This window comes from Pyxicephalus adspersus, chromosome Z (assembly GCF_032062135.1).
Source record: "Pyxicephalus adspersus chromosome Z, UCB_Pads_2.0, whole genome shotgun sequence".
Taxonomy (NCBI): Eukaryota; Metazoa; Chordata; class Amphibia; order Anura; family Pyxicephalidae; genus Pyxicephalus; species Pyxicephalus adspersus.
Window position 1 is genome coordinate 20,388,638 of NC_092871.1, and position 27,489 is coordinate 20,416,126.

The 27,489-nt window shown below is 39.0% G+C and overlaps 1 protein-coding gene across 5 annotated transcripts in view; it reads right to left on the minus strand.

Moving 5' to 3' along the window:
* Positions 1–26,110, minus strand: part of CCDC9 (coiled-coil domain containing 9) — a 38,584-nt gene extending 12,474 nt beyond the window's left edge. The window contains exons 1-14 of one of the 5 annotated variants that reach the window (XM_072431023.1): positions 26,065–26,110; positions 21,994–22,041; positions 21,305–21,409; positions 20,341–20,484; positions 19,528–19,947; positions 19,355–19,438; positions 19,037–19,207; positions 18,477–18,658; positions 18,282–18,334; positions 17,889–18,009; positions 17,451–17,553; positions 16,604–17,084; positions 3,906–4,094; positions 1,905–2,098 (exon numbers count right to left, since the gene is read on the minus strand). In XM_072431023.1, coding sequence (XP_072287124.1) covers positions 1,905–2,098; positions 3,906–4,094; positions 16,604–17,084; positions 17,451–17,553; positions 17,889–18,009; positions 18,282–18,334; positions 18,477–18,658; positions 19,037–19,207; positions 19,355–19,438; positions 19,528–19,947; positions 20,341–20,484; positions 21,305–21,409; positions 21,994–21,996 — 2,250 coding nt within the window. In that variant the 5' untranslated portion in view covers positions 21,997–22,041; positions 26,065–26,110. The other 4 variants (XM_072431024.1, XM_072431020.1, XM_072431022.1 and 1 more) reach the window with 4 other exon arrangements.
* Positions 26,111–27,489: the final 1,379 nt, after the last annotated feature.

A 27,489-nucleotide genomic window follows, 5' to 3' on the forward strand; every position in this document is an offset into this window, starting at 1 on the left:
CCATTAACAATTCTAGAGGTTACTTTGATTTTAGGTTCACTTTAATACAAGTGTATTAATAATGTATTACAATAGACTAGCATACCACAAGGGGTTATATAATAAGGCTGCAGTGTGCTTCAGTCCCATAAGTACTACATTATTTATTTACAGTAATGACCACAGTCACATTAGTTTAAACCTGTACACAAATGTTGTCATTCATCCAAATTGCTGTTGACATTTATGTTGAACATGCCAGTGGAAATCTGGCTCCATCTCCACCAAAAAATGAGCTAATAACTAGAAAATAACTGACAATTGCTTGTCTTTAGCGATTCACATAGACGTATATATCTGAAGCATTCACTGGCTCAATGATATGTTTTATCTTCTTTTAATGGAGAGGGTCAAACAAAAACCATAGTTCATAGTTGAGAACTTGCACAGGCTTTTTAGTATACCAGTATACCTATATACTAGTGTTCACTAGTTCCTTTATGACTTGGAGGAAGGGGCATTTTGGCTGTGATTACCTTATTTCTACCTTACACTTGGCGGTAATATCACATTCATACTCCCCAAACTAGATTTTACATAAGAATAATACAGGCTGTAGTTATGTTAAAGCAGGGAATATAATTCTCTGTATATGCCTTTCCCAACTGTTTCACCATCCAGCCTTGCAAATAATTTTCATCACAGGGAACCCCTGCTAATACTTATGATATACCCAACTTATGGTACATTAGCCCAATGATTAATGGGTGCATGTCTCTTATATGGTTGGCTATGGGTAAGAATGTCACCCTTACTGATAACCAGAAAGATCATTGGTGTCAGTGGTAACTGGCCAGAGAGTCACAAATTGCTCATTGCTCAAGGAACCCCTAGAAATCTCTGGTTGAGGTCTACAGTCCTATATAATCTGGAAGAGGTATAGAGAGCCAATCCATCAGCATGATTTAAAATTTTCATAAATTCATAAAAGTATAATTGTTTGGTTTACTTACTAGTTAAGACTGCCTATTTTTTCAAAAATGTATTAAAAATAAAATTTGAGTATGTACTAATGCAGTCTTCAACCCAAGCATTTTTTTAAGCTGGGTGGAAGGAAATTGTAGGTGGGTGGCAGCCGCTGTATTGTGATCCAAATCTTTAGTAACTACCCAAAAACAGCCGGATGGTTACTGAAAAGTGCCAGGTGTTGCGCACTACTAAAAGGAGCTGGGGATAACACTGTAATGATCTTATACTACTCCTGAATAGGTCAAAATCAGTAACATATTATTATTGATAGCATTGACCTAAAAATGTTGGCTCATGTTACATTAATAGCCCAGATCATGCCACAAAGGATCAGCCCTACATGTAATATGAATACACTGTTGTTAGATCAGCTACATAGACCCCGCTTTCTTCATGGAGACCTTCATTGTAACAGTTTTGAGAAAAAGAAATATGCTTTATGATTCTAAAGGGTGTTTCTTCCTCATGTTAGAGCCTCCAGCAAGGAGAACAGTGAGCAACATAGAGGTCACTTACTACCAGACGGACTTAGACTGGGCTAATTAGTTGCATCTTGAAAAAATATATTAGGAAAAAAAGTAAAATCTGCTCCCACTATGATACCCAATTTACAATAGAACCCTGATAAATAATAGAAGCTTTCCATTTTATTGCCTGAAAAATGGTAATCTACTTACTTTATGTATAATTTAATTATAGAACTGGCAACCCCCTCCCCCAGTCCAAATCGGTATAAAGCAGCCATGCAGACAGAAAGCATTAGTGTGACACCGGTAGCAGTTCAGCAATATAGAGAGTGACAGTTGCAGGATATTAATATGCCATAAGCACAGAAAGACGATGAAAGGATGGAGAGGAGACATGCACATTCAGCGAGTGATCTTTCTGAAACAAACCGTCTCAAAGTCAGCAATGTGCACGGTTTTAATGGTTCCCTCCACATCTTCTGCTAGCGGGGTGGGCTCTTCTTTCACTGAAACAGTCTCTTCTGTGGTTGGGGACTGGCAGCTCTGTTCTTGGATTGGGGACACCTCTTCTACAACTATTGGGATCTCAGCTGTGACTGTTGAATTCTCCTCCACTTTCTCACCTTTTGAAAGCACAGATGAAAAGAAAATTACATGACCTTGTATTATTAACAGCGTAGGTAAATCAATACTAGAAAACCAACACAAGAGGCCCCATTGGAAGTAAAAATTTTTACCAATACAAATTAGAAAATAAATGGAAGAGTTTGACTGGTTGTCAGATAAAATTAATATAATTTTCCTAAAGTGAAACTATATTTAAATGTTAACATGAATGCTGAAATGAAGAATGAAATGCTGAAATGAAGAATGAAAGACTGAAATACTTTGGGCCTGATTTTCTAAAGCTCTCCAAGGCTTGACAGGATACGCTTTCAGCAGTGACGCTGGGTGATCCAGCAAACCTGAAATGGATCTGGTGCAGCATTGAAACATTTGCTAACAAATAGAAACTGACTTTTAAGAAATTCATTCCAGGTTTGTTGGATCACCCAGCTTCACTGATGAAAGTGTATTTTCTTGAGCCTTGGCGAGCTTTAAGAGTTCAGACCCTTTATCTGGAGAAAATGCTGCTCTGGGCTCCTTTCTCTTCAGCATATATTTCTGAAAGCCTAGGGACATGTGATCTCTGTTATGTTTATGGTCAAAGATTAAATCATTTAATATTTCCCCTTGTCAGAAATCACATACCTAGTTATCTAGACCTTTCCATGTATTGGGAAGTGGAAGGAAAAACACGGGGCAGCATTTTCTCCAGGAATAATTTATTTTGTATCCATCCCAGCAATGAAAATAAAGTGTACCTAAACTCCAAAACAAAAATGTAATATAGCGTAGCTTGCCAGTTTCTAAATGTAGTGGCCACATTATTTCTTTTTTCCCCTGTTGTTACCTGGTGATCCTGTCCTAGGATGACAACACTTACTGCATTGTTTCTATAGAGGAACAGGATTTTGGTACACTAACATGCTTTCTGATTTGATCCACAACATGCTCCCCATCTCTATTACATAAACAAATTTTGTAGATCACTAAAGGTAGTTTGGAAGCCTGATAATGTTATCAGACTTAGGCTATGTACAAATGTGCAATAATTATCATTGGGAAGGATCTTTTACAATCCTTTCCAATGACTAATGACTGCACGATGCATGATCGAGCGCTGTACATACAGCACCGTTCTGCTCTATGGAGAGGGGAGGGGGGAGAACGACGGAGCGGCACCCGCTGCGCTCTCTCCCCTTTAATTCCATTACGATCATTCGTTGTCTATCACCCGTGGATCTGCTAGGACAGTCGTTCGGATGATGGACGATGAGCACTGTATCCGTCAGATCAAAATACTACATCAAAAAGGAAAACGAGTGCAATGCTGGCCTAATCTAAGCATTCTCTAATGGCTCAAAAAACAACTCCACATTAGCATGTAATCCAAGAGTGTCTGACTTGATTTTGTTTTTTTTTTTATTTGAATAAATTTAGAAAGGCGTAAACCTCTTCCAGTTATCTTAATGGACAGAGGAATTCCCACCAAAACAAACCCAGGCAGGAAAACAAACAGCGGTTCCATCATTATTCAGAACTAAAAATACATTTTTGGTAAAGCTGAACACTCTTCCCCGCCCGCTCCTGGGCATACACAATATGACCAATGCTTTTCAATGGTCATCTAATTACTACAAACATCAAGAAGTAATTGGGAATTGAATGAGGAGTCATTATCTGCAGCATTTTCTTATGATAACTGTGAACATTTAATGGTGGTAATTTTGGTGGAAACATTCAGTGTTGGGTTATTAAAACCACTGCAATATTAATGGACCTTGGATTCCTGACCTAGCCATACAATGAATCAAGAGAACCATTTACCTTGATCTGCAGTGCTGTCAGGGTCTTTCTCCAGAGGACGCATTGGAGCATCTGGCAATGGCTCACTTGTGGACTCTTCAACAGGTGTAGGTTGTTGGTCTGTCTGGACCTCCGAGGATTGCAAAGAACTGGATTCTACACTGGATGGCACAACTCCTTCTGGATCCAGAGAGGGGTTTTGAGTGCTTTCTGTGGAGTTGCAAACACAGGAATTACTTGGCATACATGTATCTACAAAGATAACAGAGATGGATTAAGGCAAGGTTGCAATTTCATTTTCCTTATTACTTCAAATTGCAGTGGATACAGAGAATCTGTCTATTGCATTGCAAGTACTGACATGTGTCTATCAGACATGAACTACACATCGCTGAGTTTCTTTGACATCTACTGAGCCCTAGGCTGCTGTCTAGGTTGCCTTTTGTTGGTTTGGCTCTGTTGCATGGAAGTGTTGGCCTGGAAGCTGTATTAAGAGCAGGACTGTGTTTAGCTCTACATCACTGCAGTGGATTGATGTAAAAAGTTTTATAGCTCACTATACAAGAGAAAGAAAAAGTGGTTTCATATTTTTAAAATATTTTTGATTTCTCCTAAAATCCTATAAACCCTGAACCTTACAGCCCACCCAGCCATACATATCAAGAGGTGGGCATGGTATTGAAGCACAATTGAGAAAAGGTTATAGTTCATTACGTGATGACTTGATGTTCCTCTCTAACAAGTACCCTTATAGTACATACAGCCATGTACAGGCCATGCTTTTTAGAAGATCCAGATGTCCTTTAACCTTCATTTATGCACCATTAAGGTAACTCTCTGGGAGATGTCTGGCATTAAAAATAGTTAAAACTTGTATGGATCTTCTAAACTGTAAGTTGCATTAATATTATCATAATCAGGATCACGACTACCTATAAAGTGGCAGCATTAAGTGCACCTCTTGTAATGTCTAATTCATATTCAGATACAAAATGCTAATTGATTACATATAACCATATAGAAACTCCAAATCTTTATTTATATATGCTTTTGACTGAAATGTATTAATGATCCCTGAGCCCCCTATGTATCTGGCCCCCATAGCAGTTGCATGGTTTCTTATGACTGTAGTTATGCTCTTGGTTGCAGGTAAAGCAGAAGTACTGTATACATTCAACAGCCATGTGTACTCTTTGAAATCTTGATAATCTTTAAATATTTTCCGATATGTTTGCAGCAATTTAGAATTAAATATTGTACTTGGCCTTGTAGATGTTTGTTGTAATAAGACCAGTAACTGCTGCTCTCTGTACAGAATAACTTGTACTTCTCCCTGTAGTGGTTAGACGTGTAATGTCCCTCCTATACCTCCTGCAGATATAATATAACTACTACCTTACCAAGGTAATATCTACATTTTTTTATTTATTTGGATTTATAACCTTAGGCACTTTTAAAGAGGCTTCAAATAGAAGTGCTTGTTTTATGCTGTTATAACTATTGACAGATACCTGCAACAAAATAGATCAACACCGTAGTATAAAAAACAACTTTTTAAATGTATGTCCCTTACCCCTGATCTTATAACTCCTATTTCATTTCAACAGACAATACAGAAACACTTATTGTCTCCTTCATCTGTCACTTCAGCTACTATGCAAGGGCTGATCAAAGTGCAAGATAAAGAATCATAGAGAAAATAGTGAAACCAGGAAAAAACTACACAACATGATATAATATTATTTGTTTTTGCTGCAGTGCTTTAGAACTGACAGTGGCTTTGTGTATTGCCATAACATACCTGGTTTAATGGAGAAATTGGGAATTCCAACTTATAACTCAACTGAATGGTGACTATTCATCAATATCACCAACATAATCAGGTCATCTGTGTTGACCTTAAAATGGTATGCTTCCTTCTTGGTCAGCAACGCGGATACACCAAGTATCCCTGTTATCTGTGCATGTGGGACAGCAGAGCTCGTGAGAGGCATTGGGTGGAAAGGAATTGGCCTCCAAGATCTGCCCTAAAACCAGGTGATCCAAACATTCTACGTGAGCCACTTGTTGATAGAAAGAATATTACCGTATTTTTCGCCCTATAATACGCTCCGGAATATAAGACGCACCCAATTTTAAAGGAGGAAAATCTAGAAAAAAAAGATTCTGAAAGATTATTCCCCTTCTGATCACTCATGTGCCATTTATACCGGTATTCCCCTTCTGATCACTCATGTGCCATTCAAATTCCCTTTCTGATCACTCTATGCCTTTCAAATTCCCTTTCTGATCACTCTGTGTCATTCAAAATTCCTTTCTGATCACTCTCATTCAAATTCCCCTTCTGATCACTCTGTGCTTTTTTTCCACTGTACGGCAGTTAGGACAGGGAACAGCAGGTGGCGCTGTGCCGGCTTCTTTCGCTCTGCTTTACAGACAGGAGAAGACACGTGCTGCTGCCAGAGAGAAGAGGAGACAGACGCTGCTGCAGCCAGAGACACACGCAGGATCGGGTATCGTGTGAGTATATTATTTTAGTTATTTTATCACACCTTTGTAGTATAGGACGCACTAACTTTTCCCCCCCAGTTTTGGGGAAGAAAAAGTGCGTCTTATACTGCAAAAAATACGGTATATTCCGGCCTCTGCACATGAAACTGGGTCTGGTGAAGTAGTTTGTTAAAGCTTTGCGTTAACTGTTTCAAGTACCTCATATTGGCATTTTCTAGCCTGTCATTTGAAAAATAATGGCTGATGTGTTTGATGGGCCACAGATTCGTCAGCTCATCAAAGATGAACATTTCATCAGGACAATGTCAGAAGTCAAAAAGAATGCTTGGTTATCATTCAAAGCCATTGTCAAGGACTTTCTTGGAAACACATGAGCAAATAATTACACAGAAATTGTCCAGAAAATCTTTGAGAGCTACAAATGCTTGGTTGCAGTATGGGCATCAAGGTGCATTTTCTGCAAAGCCATCTTTCTAACTTCCCAGAAAACCTGCAGTTCAGTCATTGATAAGCAAGGTGAATGATTCCACCAGTATTTCAAGGTCATGGAACAACGTTATCAGGGTAGATAGGATGTACATATGATGGCTGACTTATGTTGGAGCATCCAACAACATTATCCTAACACTGAACACTCCAGGAAAAGCTACAAGCGTAAATTTTTACCTTAACCGCTTACCCGAATAATTTTCAAATGTTTTACTGTAAAAAAAATGGCATGGAGTAACAATAAACTTTTGTATGAACAAAACAAATTTGAATAAACACTACATTCAAGTTATTATTTCATAATTTTTTCATTGTACAGTTGACATTTGAAAATCAGACCATCCATAATCGGTTTCTTTCAGTTTCCCGGCATGAATTTCCTGCTCTCTGGAACTGTGCCAGATGGCCGCGGTGCTGCAAGAGAAAGGCTGGCCTGTGTGTGGAGGTATAACTTTCAAAAATCCAGAATTTTCGAAAATCTGACACTCCTCAGGTCCTGAGGTTGCAGGATTTTTGAATGTCAACTGTATGTAAAATTTTTTTTTTTTTTTACAAAAATTGAGGGTGTCCTGTATCGTAAAAACTGCATGTGATCACAAAAAACTGGGGTGATTTCTGGATTCACCACCCAAAACTGTGTAAATAACAAACGTAAGATCTAACTGCATTCCCCAGTGTAATGGTACTAGAGCTGTGTGTGAATGAGAGATAACGATATCAGAGAGGCCAACGGAAGGTGTCTCATGACTGCTGCACCAACTACAAGTCATAAATAACAGATTTCTATTTATGATCATATACTTTTTTTGGATTTCATTGCATATCTTCTGCTAGCAATACGTTTGAGCCTAAGCAAGCTTTCTGAAAATGTAAAACACTGCTGCATAAAATGTTGCAACCCAACAATTGGTTATATGTTCAATATTAGCAATCGGTATGACAGCTACTTTTAAACAAGATTGTTCTACATTTTAAAAATTTGGAGATCATCGGTTAGGCATCGGATCAATTGCCCCTTGATTACATACTAATGAAATGCCCCAATGTCCCTCATGAAGTGTATGTAAGGCAAAACTTTTTTTGCAATTTTGGATGGGGAAGAGATAGTTTGTCTCTCAAATTTTTAATTGGTCACTGTCTGTCATGAAGGGATTCACCTCTCTATTTATCCTGTTGACCATTGTCACCGAAACAGAAGAAAGCAAGAAACCCAAAATGTTATAGCTGTCATGAAAATTAGAAAATAGGGAAAAACATCTCAATTGTTCTGGAGACATCTGTCTAGGATGGGAATTCTGAGCCTAAGTTGATGTGATAGGACATCACTGGCAGGAAACCTTTGCTATAGCTTATCCCTAACTCTATTTAAACTTTACCTGGCCATGGTATTAGTATTGAAATATTTGGATTTACTTACAGTAAATGAGCTTTGAATTTCTATGCAACCTGTGTGTAATCTCTAATGCACGGTTTGTCAATCAGGGTTCCTCTAGAGCAGTGGTCGCCAACCTGTTGGACCCACGGACCACTAAATTTACGGTTGTCACTCAAAGGGGAAGAAACTTCCCCCATAGTGACCTCATGATGCCAGAACCAGCTCACTCTCCCATCGCAGATCCAGAGACACAACCCGCCCACCACCCTGAGACTACAATCTGTACAGGAGACATGGTCTGCGGCTCTGGCTGGTTCACCTCCCAAAGCTGGGTCCTTCTCCTTACCCTGCTGGAGGGTGCTTTGGCCAGAGCCAGGGACCACCAAAATTTTCTGGTGACCGCTGCTTTAGAGGTTACTGGAGGTTCCTTGATCAATGAGCAATTTGTGCCACTAAGCCCAGGTACCACTGACACCAATGATCCTTTTGGCTATCTGTAAGGAATTCATTTTTCCCAATGGCCACCAATGCATGGCTTTCTTCCCCTTGACCACAATGTTAATCTGTGGATATATTACCTATAGCAGGTGACCCTTGAAAGTAATTTCAAGGGTTCCCCATGTTAAATAGGTTAAGAAGGGCTGCTCTAATGTAACAATGCTGCATTAAATTGGAACGCAGAAGAGCATTTATGAAAAAAGTGCAGGAGGAAAAGTTTGGCTGGCAGAATCAACAAGTAAATTTGGCATATTGATGGAGTATTAAATGCAATTCAATAGAGCAATGGTAATTACCTTTCAAAGTTGGAAATACATAGCTTGGAGTATGAAGTTTTATTTTTTAGGTATTAGCTGCGGTGTACCAGATCATAGACTTTTATTTAGAGTCCTTTCCTACCAAGAAATATACATACAAGCAATGTCTGCCTAATGTAAAACAAAGATTAAGGTTTTATTGCATGCCATATTTTTATGATGCACGATTAAAGGATAAACATGCAAAATCTTTTTTCTGGGCTAATGTTGATTAATCTGGGAAATGCATTGTCTAGTAAAATAAGTATTGCAGTAACCACTTGTGATTTCTGCTTTTTTGTGGACGTCAGTATTACTTTCCTTCAGTTACTTAAAATACAAATATGAGCCACAAAATGTGTGTGCATCTTAAAGCAAATGTAATGTGGCCGCATCAACCAAAATGTGTTTACAGCGAACTTATCATAATCATGTCACACAGCTGCTATAAATAGCAAGGCAGAACATACAAAGGATTTGTGACATCAATAAGCTACCAACAATCTAGGAGGCTTAATTAAAGGGGAAATAGAGTCAGTAAATATTTATATATTGTTTTTGCAATTTAAGCAGCTGTTATATCTGAATGCTAAAAAGAAATCTACATGAGCTGCCATGGCTGGATTCCTATTAAACAATGCTAGTTGTCTGATTGCTATCTTGATTATCTGGCTTTAATATTTTGAATTACTGACCCATAAGCACCATGGGCCTGATTTATTAAAGCTCTCCAAGGCTGGAGAGGATATACTTTCATCAGTGAAGCTAGGTGATCCAGCAAACCTGGAATGGATCTAGTTCAGCATTCAAAACATTTGTTAGCAAATAGTAAATTACTTTGAAGAAATACATTCTAGGTTTGCTGGATCACCCAGCTTTACTGATGAAAGTGTATTCTCTTAATAAATTGGGCACTATGTGAGATGGAGGATCAGCATTATGGCTTCAGTGCTATCCCCTGCATGCATGTCCCAGTGAAGGACTCTTTTTCTCTCTGTGGACGGGGTATTAGATTAGCTCTATCATGGGGCGTACCATATTTCTGTAGAGAGACCACACACTCAGCAGGGGCCCTTTACATCATGCTGGGAGGGTACAGGCTTTTCTACTCAGGCTGTGACTACTTTCTAAAGAAACAATAATATTGAACACATTTGTTTTCCATGGCCAATGATGAACAACTGATCTTGACCGGCCGCAGTTCACTCCTATGTAGGAGTGCACAGTGGGGTATCCCTTACTTTTTCTCCATCTCCCTTCTCCATAGAACGAAACTTCGATATGCGCACAGTGCTCATTTCTTCATCTGTCACTGGAAACGATTATGAATGATCGTTTCCAGCAACAGCAATCTGAGGTGTGTACACAGCCTTAGGCTACATACACACATCAAATAGTTCTCGGGCGATATCGGATGAGAATCTGGAGTGTGTACAGCGCCCGTCGTCCGAACGACCGTCCTGGCGGATCCACTGACCATGGACGACAAACGATCGCAATGCAAGGGAAGGTGGGGAGCACACAGCAGGGTGCCGCTCCGTAATTCTCCCCCTCCCCTCTCTATAGAGCAGAACGGTGCTGTATGTACAGCACTTGTTCATGCATCTTTCAGTCTTTTTTTTGTTGGAAAGGATCGTGAAAGATCCTTTCCAACGACAATAATTGCAGGTGTGTATGCGGCTTTAGTCTTTTGCAGCCTGATAAAAGAAGCATGTAATAGCAAAGCTGAAAAAGGGTGGTGATATGCTGTGTCACAGAGCTAGGTCACACAGCATATCACTAGACACTGGATTTTATATATATATATATATATATATATATATATATATATATATTTATATATGACATTTATAAAGAGATTTGTATAAAGAATTTGCTCTCTTTTTCTTTCTATAAGTCTGCAAGTTTAGCTACAGACAGTAGATAGCTAAAGTATAAACAAATTGAAAACCACTGCATGGAACATGAGCCAAACTGACTTAGTTCTTTTTATAAATAAATTCTCTCACTTGCAACAACAGTGTCAAAATTACATAAAAGTAAATCATTGGTCTCCACAACTCAGAAATGCACGCAGCACCACCTACTGTTTTAAAGCACCAGGGTTAGTATAGTAAGAAAACATCACAATCACAGGATATATAATCTAAAAGAAAGAAAATCTGTTTATTACTGTTTCACCCTAAATTCACGCTTATTTCCTGGTTGTCATGTGGAATCTTTGGCTTCTACCGGTATACTTGGAGTTGCTAACCCAAAATAGGACTGCAGATTCTGTCTGCATTGACTATCCTGATCTGTACACCTCCTGGGTTATCAATAGCCATGTAACTGGATTTACATAAGGGGCCAGCAATGGCAACCCCAACATTTCAGAAAATAACAGAAAACGTTGACTTTGAATCAGTCAAGCAAATGCAAGAACAAAACTAAGGTGGAGAACACCCAATGTTGTGCACCCTTCATTAGATATGGAGTTCTCCCCAGGCCCTTTTAGCTAGGCTCACCACCCAGCACTTTTCAGTAACCACCCGGCTGTTTTTGGGTGGTTACTGAGGAGTTGGATCACAGTACATGGGCTGCCACCCACCTACAATTTTCTTCCCATCCGGCCTGAAAACATTTCTGGGTTTAACACTGAAATAGATTGGCTTGTTATATATAGTAATGACATTCATATGTCTTCTGTCTTATGACTGTAATGGACATTTCAGCAGTTCATTCTACAGGTGACAACGTGAATGGAAATCTACTTCGGGGTCAGTGCTGGCTCAATCAATACAGTGCTTAACTGGAGTATAATATTATTTACGGCAGCTTATATGTCATGAGATGTATTTGAGAATAGGAAATATGTAATTTTCTTTATGGGAAAAGGCGCTTGTTTGTTGGAATTACCGATACACTTGGGTTAGGTGTGATCAAATGTATATTGGATAAGCAGTAATTACCTGGTGTTGCTAATGCAAAATGACAGTCAGGGATTTATAGGTTGATAGATTGGATTATAGTTGGATAGTAAAGTTTCTGGTGGGTGAGGGGATGAGCATGTGGTGAGTGAAAACTGATCACTAATGCTGGGGCTGGTTGCACTGCAATGACCAACAATGCTAAGGGGATTGGGGGGGGCTCAAAAACAGTACTGCTGACCACCAATGAAGATGAGGGGGCACCAACATTAAGCATACATTAAGGGAGGGGTAAGAGCATTGCTCATTGAGCATCTGACAACTAAGGCCACAGGATGGGGGGGGGGTATTAGTACTGGCACTGACAGCAATGTTGTTTTTTATTGCAGACATGGATGTCAGAGTTGTGTTTTTTTATATTGTATCCACTGCCACCAGATCTGTTTTTTTATTGCATCGTGCTGGTGATAATCATTACTGCCGTTACCAATGCTGTGGGCTATTAATTTGGTAGTTAGCACCAATTCTAAGGGTTTTTAGCAGACACTGACATTGTTGCTGGTGGTTATTAGTGCAATGACTAATACCAACGATGAGGATTGTGATCATTGACTCCAATGCTGGTGGCTATAATTGCGGCCACTGGGCCACTGACACCAATGCCGGTGATTATAATTGCGGCCACGGATTGGGCCACGGATTGTGATCATTGACTCCAATGCTGGTGGCTATAATTGCGGCCACTGGGCCACTGACACCAATGCCGGTGATTATAATTGCGGCCACTGACACCAATGCCGGTGGTTTTTATTGCGGCCACTGACAGCAATGCTGGTGGTTATTATTGCCACTACTGACACCAATGCCGGTGATCGTAACTGCGGACACTGACACCAATGCGGGTGATCATAATTGTGGCCACTGACACCAATGCCGGTGATTATAATTGCGGCCACTGACACCAATGCTGGTGGTTATTATTGCGGCCACTGACACCAATGCTGGAGATCATAATTGCGGACACTGACACCAATGCCGGTGATTATAATTGCGGACACTGACACCAATGCCGGTGATTATAATTGCGGACACTGACACCAATGCTGGTGGTTATTATTGCGGCCCCTGACAACAATGCTGGTCATTATAATTGGGGACACTGACACCAATGCCCGTGGGTATTATTGTGGCCACTGACACCAATGCCTGTGGGTATTATTGTGGCCACTGACACCAATGCCGGTGGGTATTATTGTGGCCACTGACACCAATGCCAGTGGGTATTATTGTGGCCACTGACACCAATGCCGGTGGTTATAATTGCAGCCAAGGACACCAATGCCGTTGGGTATTATTGCAGTCACTGACACCAATGCCAGTGATTATAATTTCATCCACTGACACCAATGCCGGTGGTTATTATTGCAGCCACTGACACCCATGGTGACTTTCTTTTCTTCAGGGTGGTTTTGCAATACATTGCAATAAAACATGTTTGAGTTGTGTTATAGCGAATTTATTTTCAAAGCACCTTAACACAAGAAAACATGCTAAGTGTCAGGGGCTGTACCTGTGGTCCTCTATAATTTTTAAGCTGACCACCACTACCATAAACCACAACTCCATAAATCAAAGTGGGGAAAAACATCTGTAGTAGGCAATGATAAGAAATCTTTACAATGGTACCGACACAGCAATACAAACCCTTTTATAGATTTGGGAAAAGTTAGAAAATCTGGCAGGTATTATTACTGCTTGCTTTCTCCAGTTTGATACTCATGAGGAAGTCGACACAGGCAGCCCCTGTACTCCCCTATACTCATGGAAGTGTTACTTTACGTAAAGCTGAATTGTTGCCAATACAATAAAGCTAGGAAGGAGTGTCTGGCTGCTTATGCCCTAAAAAGTTTTTTTTTCTTTGAGAGGAATGGGGGGGGAAATAGGTTTGTCACACCATTATTACTTTTAGGAACAAAATCCTGTTACAAACAGATAACTGAACGTTGTAAACCAACCTAATGATTACTACATCTGAAAGTGCGCTGCATGTAGCTCTCCTGCAACGATTTGCTGGTATTGCTATGTTTATTTTTAAGCCAGCAAATTGTAGTATCATTTAATTTAAGGATGGTAAATGTGTACAGAAATGAAAAGGCTGCTAATACAACTCTGGCATAAGCACAACACAATGCAGATTCTTTCATCAAGTATCTGGGCTACATACACATTCAATAATTGTCATTGGAAAGGATCTTTCACGATCTGCACCAGATCAACTGCACCACGCATGAATAAGCGTTGTACATACAGCACCGTTCTGCTCTATGGAGAGGGGAGAGAACAATGAGGCAGCACCTCACTGCTCTCTCTCCCCTTTATTTGTATTGCAATAGTTTGTGGATCTGTCCCGTCAGACGAGCACTGCACACATGCCAGATCCTCATCCGATACTAACCCTGAGCTGATTATCAGATTAGAATCATCTGTCGTGTGTACGTAAGCCTTATAGTAAAGGAGAACATTGCATCCTAAAATATTTAAAAAAAAAAAAAAAACACCTGAAATATTTAAATGTTTTCAACAGCAATGCTCCCTTATTTTTGAAAAACAATTTTTATTTTTATTTTTTTTTTGCACTACATAAAAATAGATAGAATTAAAAAAAATGCGAAATATAAAAGATAATAAAAGTTCAAGTTATTACAAAAGGAATGTCATTACACACAGACCTTAAAAAAAATATACAGTCAAAATAGATAGCCAAAAGACAGTCAAGATTCCGAGTGCATACAGTCCTTTACATAGAGGAATGATTGTAAAGACAAAAAATGTGTATACTGAACAAATTATTATACTTGTTCACATTCATAGAGGAATCCATCAAACCAAGACAGTCTTCCAAATTTACTTTTTTCCTGAATACTGTTTCGTCCTATCTATAACTTGTTTTTTTTTTTTATCCTTGATAAAGTGGTGAAAAAACGTTTACAGTTTTGTACAGTTACCTCGGGCAATATTAGAGAGGGTTCTCTTCAAAGTGCCAATGGTTTAATCAGACAGGATATGTGGACAAATATCTAGCACATATAGATTTAATCAATAATTTATTGAAGTTTTTTGCGGTAGAATTTCTCACTTTTTGTCTAGTAAAATCATTTTTGTAAGTGCTACATTTCTAAACTTTTTTTTTTATTGTAAATGTTTGGCCAGCACAACTGGCAGCATACCTGCTATATCATATTGCACACCTGGAATTTTCCAGGAGCCTTGCTTGGCCCACAAATCTTTGGAAAATGCACGGAAATAGACTACCAGTTTAGTTGGAGTCTGTGTCTATGCCATCAGTTTGAGACCATTCAAAATTCACTAAAAGGTGCATATGAAATGCAGTTAACCTTCCTTGAGATTTACAGTGCTGTGAACAAAAGAGTATCAACAAAGGCCGTAATAAAGGTGTCACTAGTGCTTGTTAAGCACAACTAAGCCTGATGTCTAGCTTATTTAGGAGATTGTTACAATTAGGCGGGAATGGTCAGAAGGTCCTAGTAAGGGGTTGTGCCCTATATTAGGTGGAAGTGCCCTATATTATTTAGGTAGTTATTATAATCAAATTAATTTGAACTGCTTTATAATAAAATTACAAGCAATATTGTAATATTTGTAATAAAAATTGATAAAGGGCAATAAATATGATAAAAAGTACTGGCCACTTCCATAAGTGTTTATGATAGAAGCAATGCAGTAAAAACAATCCGCTCAGTGTGTTAAAGGTAGTCAGTGTGAGTTGTGATAATCCAGTTACATTTGTATCCTTCTTTAAGTGATCTGATAACTTTTGCACATGCCAAATATGGAGAAAATGTGATGTAATTGTTCATGATGAGTTAATTTTTTTATTATTTTTAAACAGGAATTATTTTTACTTTAAATTAACCTATTTTCAATTAATAATTTCACTTAATGCTAGAATAAACTGTATTACCAGACCTTTCACAATAACAAACCTGGCAAGAGGCTTGTAAACTATAATATGCCTGCTCACTTCTAACACTGAAATGGATACCAACAAATAGCTTAATATTTTAAAACGGACGATGGTAATTTTGCAGTAAAAGCATGACAAGATGATCATTTATAATATAAAAAAAAAAAAAAAAAAAAACACATTAAAGAGGACAGGGTGCACAGGTTTTCGTATCAACAAGCGGAGTGTTGCTCTCCATTCAGATCCTAACTCGCAAGGTCAAATCATTCACTATCCACATCACATGGGGTCAGCGGGAAGAACATGGCAGGAAGCGGAAGGGTTAATAGCTTAGCACCATCTCCTCACATAGCCTGTTGTTTTGGGGAGAACAGACGCTTCAGTTCACATGAACAGGGAAAAGAAAACAAAAAAGGAAAAGGAGCCAATACAAGCACAAGCCACTCATTTAGCAGTTATACCCAAAGGTGATTTGGTGATTTAGCTTTTTGGGGTTTTTTTCTTCAAAACAGAAATTTAAAGACTACATAATAGTCTGCAGCCTTCTCACTCAAAACACCATTTTTGTGGAGAACTATCACCCGGAAATACACCAGCTTGGGGAGACGTGTGTGCATATAGGCCATTGTCAGTGCACCACTCAAACTTTCACTGACCTGAAGGAGATCTTGAGTCCATGCTGAACTCCTTCCTATTAAGTGTTTGAGGACTGTCCTCAATGCTGCTTTCGGGAGTTGACAGCAGTTCCATCTCCTCCCCCCAGTCAGTGACTGGCCGATGCCCATCAGGGGAGAACGGGCTGGTGGGTTTGGACTCTACAGCTACCTCGTCATTGTTCACATTAGGTGAAGAAATGATAAGTTTGGGGCTTGGTTTGGGGCTCAGCTCTATCTGCTCAGGTAGCATTTGCTCCTTTGGAGATACTGGGGAAATTTTGGGAGCCTCTTCAGTGGAGTCCTCGTCAACTTCTGAACTTTCTCCAACTACTTCATCACCACTAGCATCTGTCCATTCTTCATCATCTTCCTCACATTCCTCTACTTCATTTTTATGTTCACAATCATCTTTCTTTGAAACCACATGGTGTTTTGGTGCTTCAGATGCATTTTCCTGTGGGGCCTCTAATTTTTTTTCTTCCTGTAATGAAGCAAACTATTAATATACATGTTGTCATGAATTCCTCTAAACCATATAAGTCAGATTACAGGCTGGGTACTTTGGCACCCATCTCAGAACGAAGTACTGATAACATGCTGATAATGCCTGTCATGATAATAATGTCATAGTTCCTAACAGACTACCAAACTACCTCTTTACCAGCTTTAGAACTGCACAGTAATTATCTCCAATAAAGGAGAGAGGGAAAAAAAAAAAAAACTAAAACAGCCTCGCTTTGAAACTCCATTGCAAAAACAAAAAAGGTTCTACTGCCGTGTCATAGAAAGATTCTACATCACTTTGTGCCCCAATGAAGACCCAAAACGTAACAAAAGTTCTTCTAACCTTTTTCTCCACGCACGTCTCCTTCTCTTTTTCTTCCACAGACAAGGTCTTGTCTTTTTCATTTACTTCATCCTCATCGCTTTCCCAACGACTGTCGTGCATACTGTTAAAAAAAATTTTAAACATGTTAAGTCTTTGTGCTTAATATGGTTGTAACACAGTGCAACTGCAAACCTTAAGTTTACATTTTTATAATGCAAAACCCTTAAAATTAGTGCATGAATGCCTGTTTATTCAGCGTTGTCTAGCTGCCATGTCAGGCATATCCTGGATTCTGACCTCTTGAATTCATCTGTAAAGGCTTTCCACATCCCTTTTAATACGCCATCATACTCCTACATATACATATAGGACTATAACTGCCGGGAACAATAGTCCCTCCTAGGTCTACAAATGATAAAGAAAGCATTTTTTTCCAGGCTTTGCCCAAACATATACCTGTATGGTTTGTTTCTTCCTCTGCCTCTTTTTTGATTTCTCTTCTCTCCAGAACTTTGTAATCCCTTAGAAAGAAACTCTGCCATAGTGGGTGGTTTCGGAGCTCCTCTTTTACCTTGGTCTGTGAAAAAAGACACTGAATGTTAAAACATGCCACTTTGTCAGCTACAGTGGGACACTGTGATGCTTATACAAATTATCAGTGCAAGCCATACCCATTTGTTTTGTGTTAAAACCCATTCCATTGTTTTCCTTATAAAATGTTTCATTTAAAGGTTGAAATTTGAATAGAAAATAATAATATTAATAATAATAAAAAAAAATGCAACTCTAACTGAATTAAAACCCAGAACAAAGAATGATAGGTATTCCTCTAAAAAAAGTGATACTTGCCTCTTCTGCTCATTGGCTCCTCCTCTATATTAGGGATGGGTCCATCTTTAAACCTGTCAAGCATAAGATAGTATAATAAGTCAAAACCAATACATTACCCACAAGATACACACAACTAATGCAGTTTATTAAAACATTTAAAGAAAAATAAAATGATTCACAAAATCACAAAATGATTTCTGATGAATGTCTTACATAGACTCTGTTTTTTCAGCATCCCACTCTCTCCTCCATTGGCCAGTGGGCTTTTTATGTCGTGCCAGTCTCTCCTGATCAATCTGTTCCCGTTCTTGTTTCCAGCGGATGTATTCTGCTCTCTCTCTGCCAGTCATTGACATAGTCATATCCACCTGATTTTTTCCTCCAGGTCTTCTCACCTTTTGAATAAAAATAATTGTTGGTTATGGGGTCTAACATTTAAAACAGAGAAAATCTCTCAGCAATACAGACATAGGAAATAAATGCATTTTAAAGTTATGTATAGGAATTCTGAATATATGTCCGCTTTTAATTGTAGTTTGTTGTAGATTTTCCCTATTTGGTAAATGTGGAATGTGTCAGAAAATGAAGTGAGGGGAAATCTCTATGGCTGTACCTAAAACTACAAGAAATGCTTTCCACAGCTCCATGCTATATATAAACAAGCAAATCGGCAGTGGCTGCACATTAAATATTCTAATTATAGGAAGACTTCAAGATGCCAAAATTGAAGACTGTGCCTAAAATTCATTAGTGTATTAGGCTCAGCTACTCACATGACTTTCTTTCTCCCGATCCATACCGGTTTTCACTTTCTCAAAATCAGGACCTCCCCAATTTCTGTTGTGCCTGCGGCTTCCCTCCTTTCTGTCAACATCTGCGATAGGACCAGTCCTCCTGGGGTCATCCAGAAAGTTGCGAATTGGATTTTTTTCTCTATATCCATCCTAGGTGAAATTTAAAAGATTTTAAGTCAAAAGTGTGAGCGGGCTAGGAATTAAATCATTTAATAGTTAGTAATGGATATCATTTCAGTGTACACAAGACATAGTTATAGTGAATTATGTAAAATCAGGTTGCAGCCTTATACACACCCTTTGGCTTCTCTCATACTCTGCGATTTTTTCCATCTCTTCATTCATCTTTTCTATATTCAGCTTTCGTTTCTCTTCCCATTCCTAGTTTGATGGGAAGAAAAAACAAAACTATGAAAAAAATGTCATAATAAGAAATAAAAAAACGATATATGCCATATTTATTGATATACCTTGGTCTTTCTGTCAACTCCGGGGATACCTTCTGGGTTTACATTTTGAACAGCTCCTCTTCCTGGAGTGCCTCCTCCTCTTGCTTGGCCTGGAATTCTTCCACCCCTAGGAGTTGATGCCCACTGGTCCACTGAAGGGCCTTCTTTGGGTACACGTGGAGTTCTCTTTGGCGCTTCTGCACCATGGTTCCTCCTACCTCTTGCTGACCGGTCAGGGGGGTGGGTGGTCTCATCATCAAATTTAAAAGCCTCTTCAGGTCTGTCAGAATGGGGGCTTCGACCTCCTGAGTAGGCTCTTGTTCGGCCACTGTTCCTTTGGGTGGAGCTTTTCGGAGAGGTGGAGCTTTTCGGAGAGGTTTCGGTGTGAGGGGGGGTGTGTGAGCCTGGAGATGATTTAACATCACTTATTATTCTTTTTTCCTGCAAAAAAAAAAAAAAAGTTTGCACACTGACCAATTACAGAAAATGTCATTCTTGGTAATCTAAATGACAGACTGTGCCCTAGAACCTTTAAAGCAAACCCTTTAATCAAATACTTCATATTTTGCCAGCTGGTGGCCTCACCCCGGAGATTAAGATATCACAATTTAACATCTAAAACTAACAAAATCCCCATATGCCAAAATCCAGTTTTGAGAAAATGAGAAGATGTATATGCCAGGCTGTACTGGAAAGTACAGGAAATGTCTATAGTCGCTACAATCTTTACTTGTCATAGTAAACTGATTGGGATTCAATGTGAATGGTCCCCAGCTATCCTCATTCACTATTATGGTAATTGCACAGGATGAATAAGATGAAAAAGGTTCTCACCCCAGCAGACACATCAAGTGTTATAGAGAAATTCTCTTTTTCTTTCCGTGATTTGTCTGGTTCACCATTTGAAATTTTTGCTTTTCTTGCAGTGGTTACCGCATTGCCCTGTTGCTCAGCCCTTTTCCGGTCCTCCTCAATCAGCTAGGAGGAAAAAAAGAGAGGTAAACACAACTTTGCTTCATAAATCTGACATATCTTATTGAACATGCTTTGACATAAAGTGCATTAATGAGAGTAAAACAGTATATTATACAGTACATATAATTGAAAACTTTAAACTGCCTCGTATAAACAGGCTTACCTGACAGGCCTGGTATGTCTCCAGTAAATGGTAGAAATATGTAACTTGGCTACATTAAGCAAAACCAACAGTTTTATAGCATTAACATATTTAGCATAACAGACACAATGGCTTCAATTAACATGTTGAGCAGGAAACACCTCAGCTCTAGATTAACAGGCTGCCTTCTCATGACCCAGAAATGTTTACAACCTGCAGCATCCTATATACTTTCACAGGCTGACATACCCCTTTCAATGGGTGGAACTCCTTTTTAGTTACGAGTTCAGATGAAAATGGCTACATTTTAGGAAATTCAAATATATGTACCGTATTTTTCGGACCATTAGACGCTCCGGACTATAAGACGCACCAGGTTTTCCGCACGGGAAAACAAGAAAAATTCATTTGATTTCCCCTGAGATCCAGCGTGCGGCACTTGTGCCCGCCCATGAAGGCGGCGCCGATCGAAGTAAAAAAATATGCATTCGGACCATAAGACGCACCCTGATTTTCCCCCCACTTTAGGGGGAAAAAAAGTGCGTCTTATGGTCCGAAAAATACGGTATATTACATTTTTCTAACACGCACTCCCATAAGAATAACAATGGTAGGAATTATTGTAATTAAGTCTAGATGTGTGCACACCCAACACTTGTTAGACAACTTCTCGCCACCTACCTGGTGTCTTTTCACCAAAGCTTCATTCTTCTTGCGCAGAGCTGCTATCTTTCTGTCTAGCTCAGCATCCTTATCCTCTTTAGATTTCAGGTCCAACACAGATGCCTGGAGGAAACACATATATCAGTTAAAGTCTCTCAGAAGCCTATGACAGTCCCAATCACATATATAAGTTGCAATTAACTGGCTTCACATTCCCTGAGATGGGGAGCTGATTGAAGCACTGTTCTGGGTGAATGTCACACCGCTAGGCACCATGATGTGTGAAAAAGCAGACATCCACCTCTTTAGTGTGGTATTAGCAGAGGATGTTTAAACTCTTGCTAGGGAAATTTGTAAAAACAAAGCACAAGGAGCAGATTAATTGCTGTATTTGCAGTCTAACTGCATTATAATGATAAATAGAGCTTAAACATGTGCAGCTCAATGCAGGGTGGTGGGACTTGAATAAACTCATGCATGCACAATACACAACAACAATGTTATCCCAACCTGGCCAAAGATTTGATGAAGATGGCAGCAGGGCGAGTAAGCCTGTCTCTTCTGCAAAAATGAAGCTGCCTGATCCCAATTTGTTACATTTATTTCAGCTTTAAAATGTTTTTAAAACAATGAGGAAAATACTTTAAAAGTGACAGCGGTCCTATAAAAAAAATAAAAGCAAGGCTAGTTGATATCATCATCCTTACCATAATGGAAGATGGTAAATCGGTCTGTAGAACAGTGATGTCGTCTTTCTGTAAAACAAGATTTTACAGATTACATACACAATCAGAACAATTTGATTTTTCAAAAATACGAGTAGGTAAAACAAAAAAATGTTAATGCTTTGAACCCACACAAATGAAAGAGGTGCAAAAGCATCATAGTAATTATAGCAGAGGTTCCTTAAGAACTGACTTATATTCTTATAAGGGTTCTCAATGTTTTCAAAAGAAAAAGTTGCAGAACACTGTATTACCACCTTAGAATGCATGTAAGTGTAAGCTTTGCCACCAACATCCTCTTCCTAGCCAATTAAAGAGTTAAACCCTTGTCCATCATAAATCAAAGCATTAACTTATTTCAAAAAAGCAGTACAAATCCTGTAAACAAGCACTCAGCAGATACTTTAGTTCAAGGCATTGTGGCAACATCCAGCTTTTGTTTTGCTATGCTAAGTCTTGGTTCTAAAGCAAGGAGTGCAAGCAAGTAAACAATATCAAGGTGTAATATGTAGTATTAACCAAATTAAAAATGTATAAGGAAAGATGAACTAGCAAACAAGCGCCAACAAAATCAACAATACAGTAAACAATGCTAAACCACTGCCCTAGTTTAAGCATTGAATAAAAACCTGCACAATTATTTACCCTGGTTTAGATTGGGACTTCAGCTACCTCTGCTTCTTCTTTCTGTCTCTGGTTTCTCAGTGTCTGTGTAGGTTAGTTTGTCTGTTTTTATTGTCCCACTGGGTATCACCCCCCCCCCCCATTTCCTTTTACACCTGGCCAGGAGACAATCTGGGCTGACTGGTCCATTTCCATATCAATGCATAACCAAACATTGAATCTAAACAATAAAGTCACATCTAAAATGTTAACTTTATTATTTAGCTATAAAATCATAAAAAGTGTCCACGGCAATACATTAATAAAATAAACAGGCTTATAAACCCCTGTAATCTTAATTTGTTTTTTATGGAAGCTTTTTTAAACACTTGCCAACGCTCCTATTGATTTCCCTGGTGTAGATTGGCCTATGGGTCTTTAAACGCTTAGGGGAAGCAGTCTGTGTAGACTATTCTTAAAGCATTTACAGGTTTAAAAAAATGCAGTAAAAATCCTTTAAACAAGCACCTACTAACTTTGTGACAGAATTCACTGTGTGTTTTGGTATGTTAAATTTTAGTCTTTGTTCCTCAGCGGTAGTAGGGAGTGCAAGCAAATATACAAATTACACCTTGATATTGTGTATCTTTACTAAATCAAAAATATATACAGTAAGTATTACTGCACCAAAATATAGAGGTGGGATGAGTTTTCAAAATTTTAACTGTATTATCAAACCTCAATACAATACTTGTCTAAAGGAAAGCAAATACCAATAAAAACATCAACAATACAGCAAACAAGGCTAAACTACTGTCCTAGTTTAAGCAATACAACAATAAATTGCACAATTATGTTACCTTGATTCAATTTGGGACTTCAGCTACCTCTGCTTAACTTTTCTGTCTCAGTCTCTGGTTTACCAGTGTGTGTGTCTGGGTCAGTTTGTGTCTGTTTTTATTGTCCCACTGGGTATCACCCCCCTATTTAACACTTGGCCAGGAGACTATCTGGGTGGACCGGTCCATTTCCATAATAATGTATAGGCAAACTTTGAAGCCACATCTAAAACTATAACTAAACTCCAACTAAAAGATTTCATATTAGCTAGAACATCCTAAAAACGACCATAGCAATACAGCAACAAAAAAACAACATTACCTAGACACCTTGGCACTGCAGGAAAAGTTTCATTGACTAGGATATATTATCATTATTAGAAACTGCCAAAACAAAAAGCTTAAGAATGGGGCAACAGGGGGCATTTCTGCCTCCCGTATTGTGTCCTAACTTCTCAGTAACCACCCCAAAAGAGTCTGGGAAAACACTGCATCATTTTACTCCTTCACAAAACACACAATATAAAGACACTGTAATAACTCAAACAATGAGGCATTGAACCCAAATTACTGAAAGAGGTGCAAAAGCTTCAATGATTTACCAATCTGCACCAGCATTGTACGTCTGGTCTTTTGTAATAAAAAAAAAAAAAAAAAAAAAAATACCGGGTAGACATTGGGATATGATCTGTACCAGCCTCTGATTCAACATTTATCTATTTCAAAAAAGCAAAACAAATTCAAAATTCACCTTCTGTTTTGCTTTGCTACATTTTAGTCTTTCAAGGGAGCTCAGGCAAGTCCACAATATGATGGTGCAACATGTGAATCTTTACCAAATTGAAATATATCAATATATGCAGAAAGATGAACACATGTAAGTACTACCGTGACAAAACAGAGCTGGGATGAGATTACAAAATGTTATCAAGCCTAACTACATTACTTGAGTATAGGAAAGCAACTGCCCTAATTTAGCCATCTGCACAATTATTTGTTACCTTGATTAAATTTGGGACTTCACCTACCTCTGCTTCTCCTTTCTCAGTCTCTGGGTGCTCAGTGTATGTGTGTCTGCGTCAGTTTGTGTCGGTTTTTATTGCCCCAATGGGTACCCCCCCTCCATTACACCTGGCCAGAAGACAATCTGGGAAGACCTGTCCATTTCCATATCAATGCGTAACTAAACATGGAAGCTAAACAATAAAGTCTTATGTATACACTATACAAAAACTATCCACATACTATAACTAAAAAACAACTAAATGATTTCATATTCGCTAAAAATTCATGAAAATTATCCTAACAATACACCAACAAAAAACAAAATTACCAGGATGACATCACTAATGCATGGGCACTGCAGGAAAAGTAGATCTATTCCACCCCCTTCGCTATTTCATCCAATGCATTTAATGCATTGTGTGCTGATAAAGTGAACCAAAGTGTTTCTATTGTTTTGAGTCTTCTATATTTTCATATATATATTTACAGGTAGTTACAGGGTTACACACGAGATAGGGAGGGTAGGTTTGTTATTAAGTTGAATTTGTATGTAAGTCAGAACAGGTACATTATTTAAATAAATGCAATTAGGACAGATGTTTGTCTCAACATATTATTAGGCAGCGTGATGTCAGTTACTGTATAAAATCCTCACTGTGAGCTAGTCACAAAGCAAGAAATACAAAAATCTTTATGGAGCCTAGACATTCAATAACTTCTTGAGCAAGCTGTGCTTTGATATGCAAAAATAAACAACTGCAGATTTTGTCTTGGTCATTAAAGAGTTACAGGAGGCTGCAGAAAGAGCTCACTCACCTAAGATCACCCACAACCTCAGCTGTGTTTAGCAAAAGATTTCTTCTGCAAGTCATGCAAACCGCCGCCCTCCCCCCAAGTCTCCGCCCTGCACACAGCGAGCGGGGAATCCCAGTTCTTATCTAGGAGGCGTCTGTATATCGGATGTCCTTAACCTGGGGACTACCTGTATTATTATATACACTGACAGTCTGGGATGACAGTACTCCAGGCCCGAACAGTCATTTTGTGAAGATAAATCAGTCTATTAATATTAATATTCATATAGCACCAACATATTACGCAGCGCTGTACATTTTTTAGGGGTTGCAGATGAAAGACAGATATTGACATAAGAGGAAGGGAGGGCCCTGCCCCAAACAGCTTACAATCTACAAGTCCAAAATAAATGTGCACCCCCTGAAAAAAGGGAATGTCTCCTGATATCAAAAAACCTGCAGGGGCAAAATATCAGGAATGGGGGGGGGGGGGGGTCTCTGTATCTGATGCCCATGGCAAGGCACCATTAATGTGGAGCATGAATTACAATCCTTCCCAATAACACAAGCAGCTCAGCTTTACTAATGTGACCTCTGCACTTCCCCAGGCCACAGGCTGACCCTCCCTATGTAACACCTGACCAGCCTGGTCATACAGCAGTGCATGGGTCAGCCCCCTATACCTCACTCTGTACACAGCATACACATTTATATGGGGTATATTTACCACATGCAGTCAGAGAAAGCTCCGCTATTCCCACACACACCACTTACAGTTCCTCACAGGGATAATAATGATAATCCCCTCTCACCTGCAGCTGTATCTCGACTTCCGGATTCACACACGCTTTTCCGGTCAGGGTTACGTCAGCACGCTGTGCAGGAATAGTGATGGGTGATGACTGAGACGTAAGTTTTGCCCCGCCCATCTAAGGGCATGCGTAAAACGTGGCGCTCATTTTTATTGCTGGCGAAGGATTTTGTGTCAGGGTAGGACGGTGTGTGGTTAAAGCCAACTTCAAATAAGTACGGCTGTGTAATAATAGATGTGTAAATGTGTAATAATGCATGTGTATCTGTAGTCATAGGAAAAAGTGTCTGCAATAGAAGTTTTCCTGTTTAAGAAACTAGAAATTGTGACAAAAACTTGTTACACAAATGTGTGTTACCAAATTTATCACCACAATGCATAGTACACACATTTGTGTGTTGTGTTGTCAGTCAGTGGCTCCTCAGCCTATCTTCATAATTCACCTGTGTTGCTGTGTACCGGCGTTACATGGCCTGCGCCCTAAATGCGTTATATTGTCCAACCCAATTATATTTAGGAAGGAACTAAACTAAAAAATGCCTAAAACAAAAAAATTTGCTTACCTTCAATCCCGCAGAGCAGTTAATCGGTCCAGAGGTTTCTTCCATCATGTCCTGGTCCTGGTATCGGTCTCCGGCACGCCGCCATCTTCTCCTCTTGCTGGTTCTTTTTCCTACTCAGGCGTGAGATCGGGTGATGTAGGTTGGAAAATAAAACTTGCCAATCTCACTGCACATGCGTGATATCAGCAAATGTTTCTCTTCTAATAAAAAGGCTCTTAGGGCATGAAGGAGCGCCTAAGAGCCTGACGCAGATATCCCAGGAGGTTTTGCGCTCCCATTCAATCTCGATCGAGAATTAGGGGGCAATCCTGCACCTTTTTTTTTTTTTTTTTAAAATAAGGATTTTGTACTTAAAAAACAAACAGAATTTTTACCTTACATAAAATGGTTTTATGTAAAGTGGTTTTTCTACCCTTTTATGTAAAGTGAAATTTCTGAATTTAGGTCTGCTTTAAGCTGCCCCAGCACAACACGCAGCATTACTTTAATCAATGTGCATGGACTAATGCAGCCCAATAATGGGAATGAGACTCTAGTCCAGGGAAAGTATTCACCAGTATAAATAGCAGAGTGAATCTGCCCAAAGGGGTCACAGACAACACTAAAACCTGGCAGGGGTACAAACTTCTCCCCACTCCATACAAAACATAATAAATGTCTGCAGAAAATATTTTTCACCGGAGATGATCGCGATCCTTTGCCCTTGTGACAATACTCTAGTATGTGTACATAGCCTTATACTGCAGTGTAACATGTATAACATTCCATAGATTTCAATGAATATTATATTATGAATATTATAGAATCAGATTTTTTGTAGTTTGGTTGAATACCTCTGTGTATGGCCAGCCTTGAGTAAATCA